This window comes from Pollicipes pollicipes, unplaced genomic scaffold, assembly GCF_011947565.3.
Source record: "Pollicipes pollicipes isolate AB1234 unplaced genomic scaffold, Ppol_2.1 Scaffold_4002;HRSCAF=4701_pilon_pilon_pilon, whole genome shotgun sequence".
Classification (NCBI taxonomy): domain Eukaryota; kingdom Metazoa; phylum Arthropoda; class Thecostraca; order Pollicipedomorpha; family Pollicipedidae; genus Pollicipes; species Pollicipes pollicipes.
The window spans coordinates 1612638-1631192 of NW_023596420.1; the positions used below are offsets into that span (position 1 = coordinate 1612638).

The 18555-nt window shown below is 51.0% G+C and overlaps 1 protein-coding gene across 3 annotated transcripts in view; it reads right to left on the reverse strand.

Moving 5' to 3' along the window:
• LOC119094019 (irregular chiasm C-roughest protein) overlaps positions 1-17949 on the reverse strand; it is a 55601-nt gene extending 37652 nt beyond the window's left edge. For all 3 annotated transcript variants that reach the window (XM_037217077.1, XM_037217076.1, XM_037217078.1), the window contains exon 1: positions 17836-17949. In XM_037217077.1, coding sequence (XP_037072972.1) covers positions 17836-17884 — 49 coding nt within the window. In that variant the 5' untranslated portion in view covers positions 17885-17949. The remainder of the gene's footprint in view (positions 1-17835) is intronic.
• Positions 17950-18555: the final 606 nt, after the last annotated feature.

The window sequence follows — 18555 nt, forward strand, 5'->3', positions numbered from 1 at the left end:
CTGGCCAAATTAAAAACAAAACCGGATCTAATTTGGGTATGGATACCTGATCTAATGGCTAAATTATTAATTCCTGTAAATTTTGCATTTATTACTTAGTACTACAACTTAGTTATTGGAACATCCATGGAGCAATTACTTAGCCGATTACATAGTACATCCCGTGCATGACGTTAGTAGATTGCTTGTATTGTTCGTGTCTCTTTATAGAGGTGGCTCGTCCGCTGCGACGCCAACCTGGCCATATAGTCCGGGCTGTCCGTAAGAGGAAAAACTTGACCGAACCTCGACGGTGGCAGCCCAATCCCCCGCTTGGCTGTGAGCACGCGCAATGCCCCGCTTGGCTGTGAGCACGCGCAATCCCCCGCTTGGCTGTGAGCACGCGCAATCCCCCGCTTGGCTGTGAGCACGCGCTGCACCAAATGGTGATCCGACTGTCAGCCACGGGTGGCGACTGTGGATTCGGCAGCATCGTCCGGATCTTGAGCCGCCCAAAATCCGCAGTCGGCTGCGATTCTCGGAACTCCTCGGTCTCGTTGCCTGAACGTCCGATGCTATTGCTCCACATGAATCAGGCCTGGAATGCGGGGCTTAGTCGTGGGTAAAGTCTGCCCCAGTTGAAAGACGAATGCGTGGTATCTACCTCCAGCGCAGTAAGATTAACGGGTCTTTCGTTGGAATCTGGTCGAAACGGAAATAGAAGGACATCAGCTGTTATTTGCTTGGAAAGAGAGCCGATAGAATGCGTTTGTTTTAAGGTTTCCAGTTATGTGAGCCACGAAAAAAGCACACGGACAACATGCGTAGACAATGTATCACACTGTTCCATGATTTCCTGACAGAGTGACATTTCAATCTGAAAGAAAAAACGATTATGATAATGCGTCGGCATGTGCAAATTCATCCTCTTTAAATGAAGCCCATGCTGTTATTCGGCACCAGCCCTGGCAGTGTCAATTAACATGGTACCCGTGGGCTTGGGGTACCGGACCCCAATTATGTGGCTGACGGACTTGTAATGCATTTCGAGCTCCTCCCAACTTATGTCTTATGAACATAATCTTGCTATAGACGTAAAGCTGCAGGAAATGTAGTCAGAATTTCCAAAAATCATGGGAGTTGTCCGAATTCGAAGCGGAGTTCAATTTTGTGTGCAGGTTCGCTGTTTTCCAAACTTGGGGCGCCAAACCTCAATACAGGTCTTGAGCCGGGGAGCGATGGCAAGATATCTTTGTCTCAGTATGCAGACCAAACTGATGGTGGTCTCCGCTAAAGTTGACCTTCAGCGAACGTTAAGATGGTACGATAATGTTAAACAGTGTATAAGCGTCGGATACCGTAGTGAGTGATGGGTAAACGCATGGACGACGACGACGGACGACTTTTCTTTTATCTTTGCTATCAACGTAGTGCGGTATGTGCTTTGCAAGCATGGCAACGCATAACATGATGATGACAGTAAAATGACACGGACGTTGAGAAGGGCACAGCAGTGTTCCTCTTCTAGAGCCTGAAAGTCATCTTTCTTGACTTATATGGGCATCAGCTGAAGGGAGACTCTGCAGTGGCGACAGTAGTGACGCGGGGGCGACAGTAGTGACGCGGGGGCGACAGGAGTGACGCGGGGGCGACAGGAGTGACGCGGGGGCGACAGGAGTGACGCGGGGGCGACAGGAGTGACGCGGGGGCGACAGGAGTGACGCGATGTCCGAAACTTTCAAGCGGGGGTGACATAAGTAACACGATGTCCGGAACTTTCAGACTGGGGCGTAAGCCTACCAAGAAGATAAATGTCGAAATACAACTTCTTAAAGTACAAAAATAAGGTCCTTTGGTGCAAAACGGTGCGTTGCTGAAAGTGAAACAAAACATAATATAACTAAACAAACTCGATAAAATGAGGCGCGTTTTACTGGTTCAGAAAGTAGGTAATGAGGGTAATAGGCAGCCGTAAAGCAGCCAAGACGTTATAATAGACAGTGAGTATGAATGTAAATCTGCATAAAATTGGGAAGTAAATATGTATGTTGGAACATACAAAAAAGCCCCCATCATTTGCCGTTCTTCGCACATGTGATAACCAAACACACCCTGCCTGCTCTCAATCCACTAAATGTGTTTGTATTTACCTTCTTGTACTTACATGAACAGAATGTTAAGCCAAAACAAATTTGTAAGTAGCTTCCCAACCATCGGATGGTAACACTACCTCGGACAGTTATGTGTCCGAGATCTCTGGTTCGTCGCCAGCTGCACATGTAGGCATTGGTCGAGGCGGCCTACTGATCTCTGTAGCCTGACTGCCAATATTGGAAATACTTGCCAAGCTTCGACGGCGGCGGTTCGGTCACCCACTTAGCTTTGAGCACGAACCACTCAAAGGCAGTAATCCAGCTACTCCGTTGCCTCGCACGGATGCGGAAAATGGCATTCAGCAACACCTGGTTTACCTAAGATGCCTTTTGCGTTACCTTCGGCCATATTGAAATAAGTTGGTCATACCTTATTGGCAAGTTAAATTAATATTGATACATAGACCATGTTTAATTTATAGAGCGCACTGTATGTATCATAAAACGTCATTAAAACCACAAGGTGCCACGGCACCATGACTCCGTTTTCCAGGGCACGACACCAGACAAGTGACGCCCTGTCCCCAAGTTCCATATTCTCAGTCGGGCCGTCTGTGTGCTCTGCCGCCGTGTCTGCGGTCGGCCTCCGCCAGCGGTCAGCTGCGGTTTCGCCGCGGTCGGGGCGACTCGGACGGCTCCGCCCAGCCGCTGAGGCAGACGGCCATCTATGGCGTCCGGCCGAGTGAAGCAGCCGCGTCGAAGAACGCCGCTAAAGCCGACCAAACGGCCAGCAGACACCGCCAACTCTCCGGCCCGTCAGCCCCCCCCCCCCCCCCCTCTCCCCATACACACACTCCTCCTTCCCCCACCCACCGCTCCCGCCCGACATTGAAGCCTCCCAGGCGTCTGATGAATTGGTGCTCCTACAAATGTTTTTCATAAACCGACTACTGGGTTTAGAAGCAGAGCAGCATGAAAAGTCAACAGGTAGCCAAAGAGGAAAGTACACATCGTTCTGGTAGGTGGGCTCAGGCATAACTAAGTACTTGGAACGTACCATCAATAGAGTTGGAGCGCCTCATATCCATCCACTATACTAAAAATGAAAATATGACTGCAAAGTCATAGTAATCTCGGGCATTTCAGCCGTTGGTTATGATTGCTATGGGGCAGTTCCGGGAGTAAGGTGCCGTTTGTAAAGATTTGGAGAGTTTGGGACCTGGCGAAACTGGTCCAACGAACCATATCGCTCAGAATCCATGTCAATATCGGTAATATGTTTTATATGCTGGAAAGAGAGTCATCTAGACGGATTATACCGTTTGAAGCGTAAAATAAAGAAGCCCATTGGAATGCAACAGATCAGGCTATTGTTTGAGCATGGAAAGAGACGGGCATGAAAAATACAGTGATTTTTAACACATCCCCTCGAGCCCCGCCCTTCTGGTATTTTCCGAAGCCGGCGTCTCACCATACGACGGTATCGCTTTGGAGTTGTGAACCTTCCGGCATCTCTGATGACGGTGGGACGTTCGTTCGGCATCGCCCCGCGTACAGACATGTGTCTAGCTCCTTAAGTTCCTTCCGGGAACAAGATCCCGGTGCCTAGATCCGGAACCAAGGAAAACCCAGGGACCGGAGTCGAAAATCCAGCAAGAGCCGGAATCCAGCACCCATTTGTTCTGAAGGTCCGGAACCAGGAAACACCAAGGGACCGGAACCAGAAATACAGCAAGAGCCAGAATCCAGCACCCATTTGTTCTGAAGGTCCGGAACCAGGAAACACCAAGAGACCGGAACCAGAAATACAGCAAGAGCCAGAATCCAGCACTAGTTTGTTCCGAAGGAGCTAGCAAGAACTAAGATCCAGCTTAACAATATGCCGAGAAATCCGGCGAGGAACCACCTCGGTTTGTAATGTTTCCAGAAATCCAACAGTAACCAAGACCAAGCCAGCAACAATGCCCAGGGATCCAACAAGAACCTGGATTCGGCCTGGAATTGTACAGAAGATCCAGCAAACAACAAGATCCAGCATAAAGTTTAGGAAGCCGGCGGGAATCAACAGCTTACCTGGAGTTATTGTCAGGGATCGGCGCGTATCTATGAACTATAATTCTTACGTTGCACGTTAGAGTGAGTGTTAACTATCATACGCTTTTATCCTTTTTCAGACAGCACCCCCTTAATGGTTGATAATGGCAAATTGTAGCCCGAGATAGTGTTTGGGAATGAGCCAATTATGAGCAGGAATCGGTACCTGCTGTTCTGTGAGAGAACCAACGAGAGACGAACAAAGGCTGGATTTTTGTAAGTGAAGCAATGAGAGCGGATTAAGGCGGGAGGTTGGGAATGAGCCAATTATAAGCAGGAATTGGTACCTGGTGTTTTGTAAGTGAACCAATGAGTTAGGTTAAGGCTGGTGTTTGTAAGTGAACCAATGAGAGTCAAATTAAGGCTGATGTTTTGTAAGGGAACCAATGGGCGCCAAATTATGGCTGGCGTCTGTGAGGAACCAATGCAAACCAAGAACTTGACCGATGTCTTTGTGAAGGAATCAGTGGGAACCAGGAACCAGGGCTCAATACTTGTCAAAGAATAGTTAGGAGCCAGCAACCAGGGTTTAATGTTCGTGACAGAAGTGATGAAAAACGAGAATCCTGTCTTGTTATGCTTGCAAAAATAAGGGAGGTTCAGGAGCCGGGAACCTTTTCAAAGAACCTTTGGGAACCAGAAGCCAGGGTCTGATGTTTGTAAAAGAAACAATGACAAACAAGGATCCCTGTCTTTTTTGCTTGCGACAAAGAAGAAGTGAGAACCAGAGACCAGGGTTGTGTTTGTAAAACAACCAAGCTATTCCAGAAATCACCCGCAGGTATTTATGAAAGAACCAGACTGACCAGCGATTCAAGGTCACGTTTTCATAAGGGGAGTGTGAAAACCGGGACCTAAAATAGAGAACCAGGCATATGTGTGCCTATGGGCCGCCCTAGACTGCAGGCGGCGGGTGAGCAGCCGTGACAACGTTCGGCGACCGCCGGCTCCCCGACGGTCCTGTGTGGGGCCTTGCCGGGCCGACCGCATGGCTCGTTAATGGCCCGCTTACTGACCACAGAAGAGCTTCGCCAATAGGTCAAAGGGGGAGGCGGGGGGGGGGGGGGGACTCGGACTTCCCGGCCACCCGCGCCGGCCACCACACCCCAGACCGCACCACCCACCCCCACACCAGCCGCGACACCCCCCCGGCCCGCAGACCCCAGACCGTACACCACCGCGCACAGGCCGCCAGACCCCAGATCGTACACCACCACCGCACCGGTCGCCAGACCCCAGATCGTACATTACTATCGCACCGGCTGCCAGACCCCAGACCACACACCTACGCGGCCCAAGAGCGGATCGGGTGCGGTGTCGGCCGCGCGGGGTTCGTGTTCGGACGATACCGCGTAGGTTGAGGAGCAGACAACCAACGAATACCTGCGGACGCTGACCTCGTCTAGAGCAAAACACGGCCGAGCGTTCGCTTTATGTCGGTGTTTTCTCACGTGGGCCTCAGGGCAGCCGAGGTGTGTGGAAATTTCCGGTTTTGGTCCCGAGCCCTGAGGCCAATCCACAGCGGGGGACGATCGAAACCGGCGAAGGTTGGCAGGACCGGCGACGCAGGTAAGTGATATAGCAACATCCCGCTGGACGAATACACTGAAAACAAATGCCGTCCTTAACACAAAACTTGGGTACATTCTTTTCGGTGGCTTCCAAGACTTCGAGATGGCTCTACCACTAAGCCACTGACTAAGCCATTTCATATTGTGAAGCATACATATCAACCGAATTTGGTCTTCCCTGACATTCCGAAAGCTCCAGCGTTCTCAATGTAGCTAAGGCTCTAGGGATCTATTACGTAAGCACCGACCCGTCACTCGCAAAGGTTTCTGAAACCTTACACCCGGCATCGCGAAAATCACATTATAAGAGTGTTCTTCCTGGCGCAACCTCACCCCTGCTCTCAGATCGAGCAGTAGTGTTATCGAGGCAAGCCATGCGGAAAGGAGTTTTCAGAAGCCCCTCAGTTATTGGCGTTGGAAGCCATACGCGGCGCTCACGAGCGGCTACGTCCGCTGCCCACCCCATGGGCCGTGCGTGGTCGGCGTCGACCATATTACGCCTCCTGCGCCACAGACAGCAGTGCAGCCGGCCAAGGGTCCCGGCTGGCCCTGACGTCGGATCCCAGGATCGAAGCACGCTATTTAAAGGACTGGGGTGGCCGAAACAAAACCGAGTAAGTAAAGAGTTGAAGCCTACGTTCTGATCAAGCATGTTGATGCGTTGTTGCGGTCTTCCTTGCAGAGAAGATTTTCTTGTAGGCAGGAGTTCGTTCTCCAAGCTGTAGTATTTCCACGAAGTTTTGGCCTCAGTATGGCCCCTATTGGAACCGAACGCGCGGAGTGGCGCCTCCATTTGGGCAGTACTTGAGCCCGCGGCGATGCAGCGGAAGACAAGTGGCAATATTTCACTTATTCAGCATTTATCAGGGTTGAAGAGCCGCTGTTAGGAATCAGGGTTTTCTATTCGTTGTTTGTTCTAAGGAAAATAAGAGTGGAATTTTGGGGGCATGACCCACCCCTTTAAACGGAATGACCACATATGACCAGAATACAAAAGAGGCTATAAGTATTCCCATATTGTCAATGGCGGTCTTCTGCATTGGGCTGTTTTGAAAGGTGCACAATGTAGACGGCCCAGACATATGACGCTTCTGCTCTGGCTTGTTTCATTCACTTTATAAAAACGTTTCGGGTTTTCGTATTTGTGCGCCGTGCACTCCATGAAGCCTGGCCGGCCTCGCGGGGCTGGATCGCCGCCAGGCTGGTGTTAGCCTGGTGCTCATCCCCAGGTCACCAGGTTGCACGGCTCGCCCCCTCCCCTGTCAGCAGAGGACGGCCAGCGTGTTTAATGCATGCGCCCCTGGGGCTGTCTGGCTGAGATGACATACGATTGGCCGACTCGGCCGCCCTGCATGCGTGCGCCCCTGGGGCTGTCTGGCTGAGATGGCAGATGATGGGCTGACTCGGCCGCCCTCCGAGCGGGCGTCCAGAAGCACCTGCACATGAGGCGGCCGCTGCGTGTCGTGGCAAGGAGACGTGCCGATAATGCTGTGTAATGAATGCAAAGCAATGGTCATAACCCGACGAAGTGATCCGCTGGACGGAAGAGATGCATAGCCGACATCGCGCGCTGTACGGGCAAACCGGACGGTGCGGAGCCGACCTGTAGTTCCGTTAAACGTACTGCAGGGGAACAGTAGGGCAAACGTACTGTGCGGAGCCAGCCTATAGTTCCGTTCGACAAATTGCGGGGGAGCAGTGGGGCAAACCGAACGCTGCGGGGCCGACCTGTACTTCCGTTTAGCATCTTGGGGGAGCTGTAGGGCAAACCGTACTGTGCGTAGCCGACCTGTAGTTCCGTTCGACGTATTGCGGGGGAACCTGAAGACACGACGTGGCGCCGACGGCTTTAATAGCCCAGTCACGGCGAGAGCAGCAGTATACACCGAAAGCATGAGAATGAAAACCGCAGATTAGCGGTTGCTCAGTGCGAGCTTGGAGGAAGCTTTGCCGATTGTAAGCGGCTCGAAACCCTGGTGTCACTATCCAAAGTGGCGCTATGGAGGTGGAATGTGGGAAGTTCCACCCAATAATCCTCCTTTGGCCAGGGTCACGTGGTCGACTTTTCACATAAATCCTCATTCATGCGGCTTTCGCTTTGGGTTTGACAGCTTAACGGACCCGTGAAATGGGTTTCGACAGTAAACAACCAAGAACTGACCAGTAAGGCGGGCGGCTCGGCAACGAAAGGCATTTAGTGAAGTTTGCGTCCAGGGCTTCGCACGAGTCATTGCTGCGTGTCTTACGGCCCAGGCTGCAATAGCGTGCTAATGTTCGGAGGTCATTATAAATTGACAGAGTATACCAGTGCTGACAACGCCACGGGGGACGGATAACACCGTGCAACAGTGGTTGTCGCTCAGATATTGTAGTGGACGGTCATGGAGCATTCTGTAGTGCTGATTCAGAATATTAACTCAGTTTCGCTCTGTCAGGCTCCATGTTCTGGAAAAAACGCCAACCATTTACACAAACCCAAAAAGTGTGCACTGCATAATGCACCTATACACTCCACCTCGCAGGTGCGCTTAACGCATTGGCACATTTGGTGACTGTGCTTTTAACTGAAGTGGCTGTTCAAGATAGAAATGTTCGTTTCCTGGCAGCAACCCTTTCCACAAATAATGAGATGGGCTCTCGGTGGTCCTGCAGTACCAGGGTCCCGTATGCCAGTACAGTTGGCCGCAGGCGTATGTCGGGGCGACAGGGGTGATGCCGTGTGGCATTGTTAACGACCTTGGTTTGTCTTGTCACAGACGTGGTCTTTTTACTCAAAAATGGCCGAGAGGCAGCGTAACGATGCTCGTGAGATGTCATATGTCCACTATTTCAGGGTAAAGTAGGCGGCCAGGACAAGCAATGGGTGCTTCACACATGGTGTACGGCATGCTCGAATGTATTTTGTAACTGGTTGGCAGGCGCGAAAGCACGCATTCTATTTGCAGTGCCCATGGCGAGGAGGCAGGATGCGGACCCCACTTCAGATTGCTTCTTCTGCACGACAAACGTGACAGGGTTCATGTCCAAACGCAAAGGAAGCGTGGTGTATCCTGCTGTTCCGTCTGCGACCAGACCTGTGGACCTCTCCGAACACCTGCCTGTTCCAGCGACACCAGCAGATGTCCTGCCTCCAGATGATGACGAAAATGAACGTCAGACAAAAGAGACAGCTTCGGCTCCGATATCAAGAATAACCAGCTGAAGCCAAGAAACCTTATTTGCTGACTCACATAAATTTTAATGACCTCGCACGCCACCTCTATCTATTGAAAAAGCAGTCCGAGCTGCCTGCTTCTCGACTACGTGAGAGGAACGCGCTGCATCCATACACCAATGTGATGGCGCCCAGAAAGCGACAGAGAGCGTTGGAAACGTTTTCAATGCACAGAGTTTCATTTCCTACTGCAGTGACCATGGTGTACTTCTTAGTGCGCTGGGAAAGCAGCATGACGCCGATGCGTGGAAGCTCTTCATTGATGTCAGCAATTCAGCACTGAAGGCAGCTCTGCTTCATAATAGAAATGATCTGCCAAAAGTACCTTGAGTTCATGCTCCTGAAATGAAAGAAAGATATCGATCCATGCAAAAGATCATGAACATGACCCAGCACGCATAATTCCGGTGGAAGATATGCTGCGAGATGGAGGTAGTAGGCCTGTTGGTGGGGTTGCAAGATGGTTTCACTAAATGCTATTGCTTTTTCTGCCTGTGGAACAGCCCACTTGTGGAGAATCATTACGTTAAGCGCAGTTGGCCAGCCCATCTCATGAGACTGGTGAGAATAACGCTCACAATGTTTCACTAGTCAAACCGAGCGTTGTTCTGCTGCCGCCACCGCATGTCAAACTGAGTCTAATGAAAACCTTATCAAGGCTATGGACAAGCATGGCACATGTTTCGCCTGCCTAAAGAAAACGTTTACCAAACTCAGCGACGCCAGACTTAAGGAGGGATTTTGTGGGCCTTCCAATCCGTCACCTGATGAACGATGTTTAGTTTGACGTACCTTTCAAACCCGATGTGCTGACAGCGTAGGCCGTGTGAAGTAGTTCGTTAGTCATTTCTTTGCGCTTTGATGTCCCACGGCAGGTCATCTTTCATTTTACATACCGCATGAGTCCAAATCTTTATCAACTCCAACGCAGCTTCCTACTTCACCCTGTCAAGTCTAAACTAATGAGATACGATGGGCTTAACGACGCTGTAAGAGGGTCCGCGGGGTAAGCCAGGTTCGGGAGCACAACTTCGCATGCGTGTTTTTAACAAACGGAAGAGGAGAGATGCGACAGCACGCCTGGCGGACACGTTCATGAGTGTCACCAGTGGCGGGCACGGTCTGGAGTGATATTTCCCCGCGAATGTTCTTATTTCCGTGTCAAGTCCGGGCCGAAAATGATTGCTTTCCATACCTTTCCATTGAAAAGTGCTACTTTCACATGACGTCGCAAAATATTTGCCTGGACCTGGGTAGGGTCCTATGGGCTTAGGGCTACGGTCTATTCCGTTTTTGAATCCACGGGACACTACGTTTGCTATGCTTTGTTATGATATGCATGGCTATGTTATGATATGCATAGCTATGCTACGATATGCATACCGATGCTGTGATATGCACAGTTACGCTATGCCTTCTTAGGACTGAGCTGGAGTTTGTTTTGAATTGGTATGGGCTGCGGCTGCGCCGTACTCTTACTTACCTCCAACAAAAGGTACATTCTGCTTGGCAAGGCTTGGCGCTCACAGCTATTACTATGAACACTGATGAGTTTTTGACTTGACGCTATTCTCCTTTCGATTGGTGCATTTTCGTGTACCAATTACGTCTCGACTCTGGGCCGTAATCAGCTGAACGAGTCAACTGAGACAGTCGTAGTAATCAAACACAATCACGTGGTACTCACTTCAATGACCAGCTGACTATCGTAGATTTGGCTATGTGGGCACGATACAAAGGCTCCTTGAAGTCTACCACCAACTCGGCTGTCGCAAGTCCCTCAAGATCCACTTCCTTCACTCGCATCTTGAGTTTTGCCATCGAACCTCGGTGATGTCAGTGACGAGCAGGGAGACCGCTTCCACCCAGACATTGCAGTGATGCAGAAGAGATACCGTGCAAAGTGGGCACCAGTTAGATGGCAGACCGCTGTTGGAGTCTGGTGCGGGAAGCCACGGAGGGAGGGGTGTTACATGCGGAAGTTGCGTAGCAATGTGTTCTAAGCTTCTATATTTGGGTACGAAATATGCTACGGATGTGAAATATTGAAATTATGATATTCACTGCTATAATTGCAGAGCTTTCCGCGGTAAAAATCTCAACTTGAAAGAATATCTACACGGTCAAATGCCCGGCATACAAGCGGAAATACTTGCTTCATACCACTTTCGCTAAATTTAAATCGCCAATGTCGGAAAATCTTGGTAGAATGGAGCAAATCTGAGCCAAGATTCGTACCCAGCGCCATTGGTTTACTCTTGCCCAACTACCACCGTTTCTGAACGACAGAAAATGTTAATATGACGCAAAAGCACGCAAGACGCTACCAATGTGCCACGCAACTTATCCAGCAGGATAATCCTCCCAGACAGAAGCTTTGTATTCTATCTGGTATCACAGCTACACGAGATAAAAAGTTTAGATTCGTAAGGTCAGTGGCTGGTCACTGAAGTGAGTACCATGTGATTGTGTTTGATTACTTCGACTGTCTCAGCTGACTCGTTCAGCTGATTACGTCCCAGAGTCGAGACGTAATTGGTACACGAAAATATACCAATCGAAGGGAGAATAGCGTCAAGTCAAAAACACATCAGTGTTTATGTTAATAGCTGTAAGCGCCAAGCCTTGCCAAGCAGAATGTACCTTTTGATGGAGGTAAGCAAGAGTACGGCGCAGCCGCAGTCCATACCAATTCAAAACAAACTCCAGCTCAGTCCTAAGAAGGCATAGCGTAACTGTGCATATCACAGCATCGGTATGCATATCGTAGCATAGCTACGCATATCATAACAAAGCATAGCAAACGTAGCGTCCCGTGGATTCAAAAACGGAATCGACCGTAGCCCTAAGCCCCATAGGACTCTACCCAGGTCCAGGCAAATATTTTGCGACGTCATGTGAAAGTAGTACTTTTCAATGGCAAGGTATGGAAAGCAATCATTTTCGGCCCGGACTTGACACGGAAATAAGAACATTCGCGGGGAAATATCACTCCAGACCGTGCCCGCCACTGGTGACACTCATGAACGTGTCCGCCAGGCGTGCTGTCGCCTCTCTCCTTTTCTGCTTGTTAAAAACACGCATGCGAAGTTGTGCTCCCGAACCTGGCTTACCCCGCGGACCGTCTTACAGCATCGTTAAGCCCATCGTATCTCATTAGTTTAGACTTGACAGGGTGAGGTGGGAAGCTGCGTTGGAGTTGATAAAGATTTGGAGTTGTGTAGTGTGTAAAGTTAAGAAGACGGTTGCTGTGGGTCATCAGGGTGCGAAGGTATGACTAAAAAACTACTTCTGAACTCACCTAACCTAAAAAGCCAATCAGAGCTTGTTCCAAGACAACGGCTGTGCGTTTAGCTCCAAACCTAGAAAAACACCGCCAAATCAAGTCTAAGACTTGAGGCTGAACACGCGTACGTCCTCTTGGGACGTGATTTCAGTGGTGTTTTTTTCAGATATGACAGACTTGTAAATACACTTTTCCTCATTGCTCTCAAAACTGATGTGCTTTAGTAATTTACTTTTTAACCTTACATCCGCACGTCATCGAAACCTTTTGGCGTAACTCCCTGTCTTTCGGGCAGTCATTAAAGTGACGCTCCATACCGGGTGTTACAACGTGCGGGTCACAATGAGCATGTGCGCTTGGTTGATATATCAAAGTAGATTGTCTAGCCCCATAGGAAAGTAATATAATAAACAGGTGATTAAAACACAAGTCATCGGAACAAATGCGGCACATCAAAAGACAATAGCATCATAAAACGCCCCAGCTCGAATCACGTTTTTCATATATAGTGAGCAGCGTACTTTTGACGGTTCTTTGCCCCCGGCCGCCGACGAACGCCTGTGGACGCTAAGTCACGTGCGTTAAGTGGCTGCACTGATGTTCGTTGTATGGTTTTTGCCGGCCTCATATTCGTCACGGGTCACTGAAAACCTTCGGCTTGGCCGTCTGTGTTTTGGGCGGCACTTACAAACCATCGTATCAGTTGTCCGGTTTGAAAATGTTGGAGCTCGATTGATTGATTGTTTTGGCACCTTTATGTGGACAGTGTCTGAAAGATGTGTGAAAATTCCTGCCTTCCGTGTACCTTGAGTTTTATTTGTTAAATAAATTTTGAATACAAAAAAACACATGGTGTATAAAATAGAATGAGTGCAAAAATAGTTACTAAAGTTGTTTTTATCAAATAAGTCAACATGAATTTTGCTTTAATATCTACTCAACCCTGTTCACTCGAGACCATGGTGCTGCCTTAAAACGTCGAGTATCATAATTACGTATCCCAATGGTTGCTTGAACTCTTGGCCTAACCACCACCTGCTCGTAAACCGGAGGTCGGCTATTTTTAGCATAAAAAGACTCATGACGCTGCTAGCACCGTGGCAGCTGAGACGAACAGCACTGACCACATCTCCGCCAACAGCAGTTCTTACAGCTGACTGGTCTTACGTTTGTGGTCATGTCTCCTGACTGTTGTGGGCTGCCTTGACAACTCGCCGGACACACCTGGGGGGGGGGGGGGGGGGGGCACATCGGCCCAGCGAGCGAGGACCGCTCTGGGGACCGACCCTACCTGCCAGCCCATCATCTCCCAGCGGTGGCGAATACGTCTGCGTTTGATCGGTGCCTTCCAACCGGCGGAGGCACGGCGCGGGAGCTTGCCGCCGGCCGCCGAGACGCGGCCAGCTGAGCACGGCCGGCCCGTTCGGCGCTGGCTGGAGGCAGTCAGCCGTGATGGCGCGGCGCCACGTCAATGGGCAGATCCCGCGTGGACGGACTGCTGGCCGGCCATGGCGCCGTACAAACGCCGGGCACTGAGGCGGCGGCCGAGCAGTCGTGGGCAGCCGACCGACGCGCGGGGACAATCCGGCAAACACGGCCGGGCGGAGCAATACGCCGAGCGTGTTGCCCACGCCGAGCAAATAAGTCACGCTCCGGTGGTTTGCATAGTGCGGTAATAGCCTTCGATTAGTTTACGTCGCACGTCATTGCCACGGCCACTGCTGTCGCTAGGTGGGGCCTGTTTCTGGCGAAGAAAACGGAGGCGCGGGGGACGATGGTGTTTGAGCCCGCTTCCCGTCGGCTATCAACCCCGTGTTTGACTCTGTCTGCCACCTGCAAATTCACATCACACCACTTGTCGACTTTTCTGACCTGGCATGTCGTTTGAGACAACACATTACTATTTTTGTCCTTGAGGTTTTGTGGAACGCATTACACTCTCTGAGTAAATTGAATTAAGGTCGAGATAACTTACAACAATCCGGTGCAACAGGCAAACTCTCCACGCGACACAATGGATAATACAGTGTTAACTCGTTGCGGACGGCAATTGCCTATTGAAATCAGGTAACGTTTATTTCCCTGTGATGAACAGCTTCATTTCGAGATGCCCGTTCAATAAAATTCAGGCATGGCAGCCTGATGCATCTCGATTGCATCTAGCACACTCCTGTTTCCTTTCAGTCTACCCGGTTCCAAAAAGCATCGACACAGGGTTTGATATGATCTTCAAAGGCCTCATTTCCAAGATGAGTGACACGTGAGATTGCATCGCAGTCTGAATGTACATATCGATATGTCTCGAAAAGCATATCACAAGGCATCTGAGTAGCCTGTTCTTGTCTGATGCGTGGCTCCGGGCCGGCAGCCCAAGACTCCCGCTGGGCCCAGCCACGGCGTGATACAGTCACCTAGGACAGAGCTGTGTCGGGAACGGCGCAACATCACAGCACAAGCCGGTACAGACGAGATGCACTGCTAGTCATTGGCAGCATACCGGCCCGTCTCTTGCTGAACTGGCCACCCTGCCCTTCTCGTAAAATGGCCAGATGCAGCTGTCTGTTACGCTCAGGACAAGGACATTTCGGGCGGAGCCGTCCTTCGAATGAGCCCTGACGTCCAGCAGAAAAGTCGCCCCTTGGATGACAGCACCTGCTTTTCACATTTACCCCCAGGTTGCAGTGGATGAATGGTGCAATCTACCGCGACACACTGGCAACAATCGGTCACTGGCTGTTAATCACTGTATCCACTCACAAAGGAGCCCTCGAAAGCCCGCAGGCGGCCTACGCACCTGCCCATTTATCACCAGATCGTAAAACAGCCAACGGCCGCTTCTAAAGGAGACGGCCGGCTCGGCTACAACGGCGCGCGTGTTTTTCATTGGGCGGCGATTAGTGCGCAATGAATCCCACTGACGAATCTATTACGGGCGCCGCTGGAGCCGTGGGACAACCGTTCGTCGCCTCGGTCGGGCGGTGGCCAAGGTTCAGACGTGCCACGGCTGGGCGTGCCACGGTAGGGCATGTCACGGCCAGCCGTGCCACGACCGGGCGTGCCAGGATAGGACGTGACGTGGCTGGGCATGCCACAGTCGGGCGGTGCCACGGTCGGACGTGCCACGGCTGGGCGTGCCACGGTAGGGCGTGCCACGGCCAGCTGTGGCACGACTGGGGCGTACCAGGGTAGGGGCGTGCTGCGGCTGGGCATGCCACGGTCGTGCGTGCTACGGTCGGACGTGCCACGGTCGGACGCGCCACGGCTGGGCGTGCCACGGCTGGGTGTGCCACGGCTGGGCGTGCCACGGCTGGGTGTGCCACGGCTGGGCGTGCCACGGCTGGATGTGCAGCGGTCGTGCGTGCCACAGTCGGGCGTGTCGGGATGAGTCGGTCGGGCGTCCCTGTAAACGTGCGCTGCTCGGGGCACGCCCGCCACACTCGACGCTATGCTGTCTGAATGAGGTACGATTACACGTCGCCACCGACGCGGCCCACGACCGGCCGGGCCACCTATTTTTCGTATTCCAAGGTTGGTTCGGCCTGCAGTAGGCGTTACAGCGGAGCGTTCTAATGAACTCCCTGCTGAAATGGCGTGCTCTACTTCGTCCCTGCATACGTTTTCCTTGTTTCTGTTTTCCCGCGCTACACACCCTCGTACTCTTTAATGATGCGTGAAACGCGTTATAATACGGCTGATTGCTTACCTCACAGGCGGGCTTTACGAGCGAAAATTAAGTTAATGGTTGTGAAAACAAGCTTTTCTCATAACTGAAACGACACAGTGTTGCAATAATTTTTCCAGTGTAGTTAAAATGGATGGGTATATTTTCAACAGCAGTCACTCCAGTTGCCGTCTAAGGCTAAGTAAGCACCGTGTTTACGCAAAAGCAATCCACGCGTTGAGCGATAAGAATGATCCACAGTCTCATGAATGCCTCCTCCAATTTGTTGCTTTAGAAAAAGTCATCAGCAGAACCCAATGTCTGCAAACTGTTTCTGATGCCTTGCGATAGGTCTCATACAAGCGTCATTTTTCACAATGTCTAATTACAGCAAATGTAACACGCTCCATTCTTTACCTTGTTTAGGGAAATTATCCATACTGGATTACATTAACGCAAAAGAACAACTGTCAACGTTAAGTCGTAAATCTCGGAGAGCAGCACAAATCACAACTAAGTCACTACTCCTGCTGCAGTTTTGTAACGCTACACACGAGTGATACTTGTGGTTGTCACTTTGAACATACAGCTGGGAGTGGGTGAAGCTTGTTCCCAATTGGTTACTGTTAAGCACATCCCTGTATCATGCTGCACGCCGTTACATTGTATTTTATTTTCCTCTTCAGCAGCCTACCATAAAAGACGACACAAATGACAAGATCGCTCTCGCAATACGTATATTAAAGTAATACCCGGCGCGTTTACTGGCTACATGATTGATAAGACATTCGCTTCGAGTTTTTCGGCGCAATGACAGTTGAAGCTTAAAATACACTTAAATGCTTTTTTCACATCAAAATCTATTAACATTGGTCCCGAAGAAGGTTTGAGTATCCATCGGCAAACATGGCCTGTCATCGTTATGATACAACTCACATTCAACAATGTAACAAACTAATAATACACAATTCATAGCATGATATCAGCTTTGTCCGGCTGGCGTTTTTTAATTGGTGAGTATTACTTAACATGAACGAAATACCGTCGCAAAGCGATCTTGGTCCTTTTGGTGTGAGGTGCGAAAGTTTGATCTACACGATTATTGCTTCCCCGCTGAATGGCGAATTTCACATAGGTATGGCAAATTCTAACCGTGTGATATTGGATTCTGAGCGCGCCCCCGCGCGCGCGCGCGCGCGCACACACGCACACGCACACGCACACACACACACACACACACACACACACACACACACACACACACACACACACACACACACACACACACACACACACACACCACACACACACACACACACACACACACACATACACACACACATGCGCGTGCGCGCATCGCGCTCCTGCACGCGGTCTTTGGGTGTCTTTCAACAATCAACGTAAAAAAAAAAACGATCAGCGTCATCTAAAGAATCAGCAGCAGCTGCTGCAGCATATGTGAGAATGAAAGTTGAGGGCTTCATCATGTCTTGGATGTTTTATTGTTTTGACGTTTTTGTATGACCTTGGCTATGCTTGCTGGCTCAAATGATAAACACAATACCCATTAATTTTGATGTCCTGCTCCACCCAGCATCATATCAGGTCAGTCAGATCGTGCGCAAAAAGGAACAACCAACCGCATACCTGATTCAATAAACGAACACGTTATCAGTGACGCCCATTGCAATGCATGCCTCTCCTGCGTTCCGTGGATGTTTTCGGCTTGTACCAGCCGTGACAAAGGTGCTCATGAGACAACAAAAAGGCAGACGATTAACCGCCTCAGCACAGCTGGCTCCTAGCCAGGCAGCTGTGGGGCCAGAGAGCGTGTCCCCGTCAGGGGTCAGGTCACCCTGGCGGTGGAGCGTGTGGGAGGAGTAGGTCAGCGGCACGCCCCCGCAGGACACCGGCCGCCTCACGCTGCCAACACTGACCTCTTAGCGTGGCCAGCAGCCCCAGCGCCGTCCGGCCGAGCGCGGCCATGCTGCGGTCCTCCGGGTCAGCACGCGCAGCTGTCAGCCCGCACCACAGAAGTCCACACGGCACCACCGCCGTCGCCCGACTGCCGGGTCGGCGGAGAGACGACCGACCGGTGGCCCCGCCCCCGACCGCCGGCACTGCGCGCGGGGACCGCCGAGCCGAGGACCCCTCCGCTCCTGTGGAGCAGGCTCGCAGGAGGGGAGCGTGGGGAACGGGCAGTCCGCGCTGAGTGTATTCACCATTACTCCAATCTAGTGCAGCACACAGTGCAGCGGTCAGCGTTCTGGTCTGTGGTCCATAAAACAGGTACTGTCAGCTCTTGAGCGTTGTGTGCGGGTGGCTCTCAGTGCGTCAGTCGTTGTGTGGGGCTACGGTCTGCGCTGATCATGTGACTGTCGTCTAAACTGGAAGCTTTGTCCCAAAAATTGGATCTCGTTACACGCCTAAGTATTGCAATCCACATGTGTTTATAGCAACTTCACAGATTATATACTTGCAGGCATGCCGGAGTTACCACGTGCTTGTTAGTCAGATATTATGCTTTGAGCGCAATCAAGATATTATAAGGCAAATTAGGTTGCAGCTGTTCCTACTGCTATGGCTAAAGCTGAGAGAAGTCAACAGTTTCCGTCGTGCGGTTTCGTTTGGGCTGTTATCAACAGCACTTCGTCAGC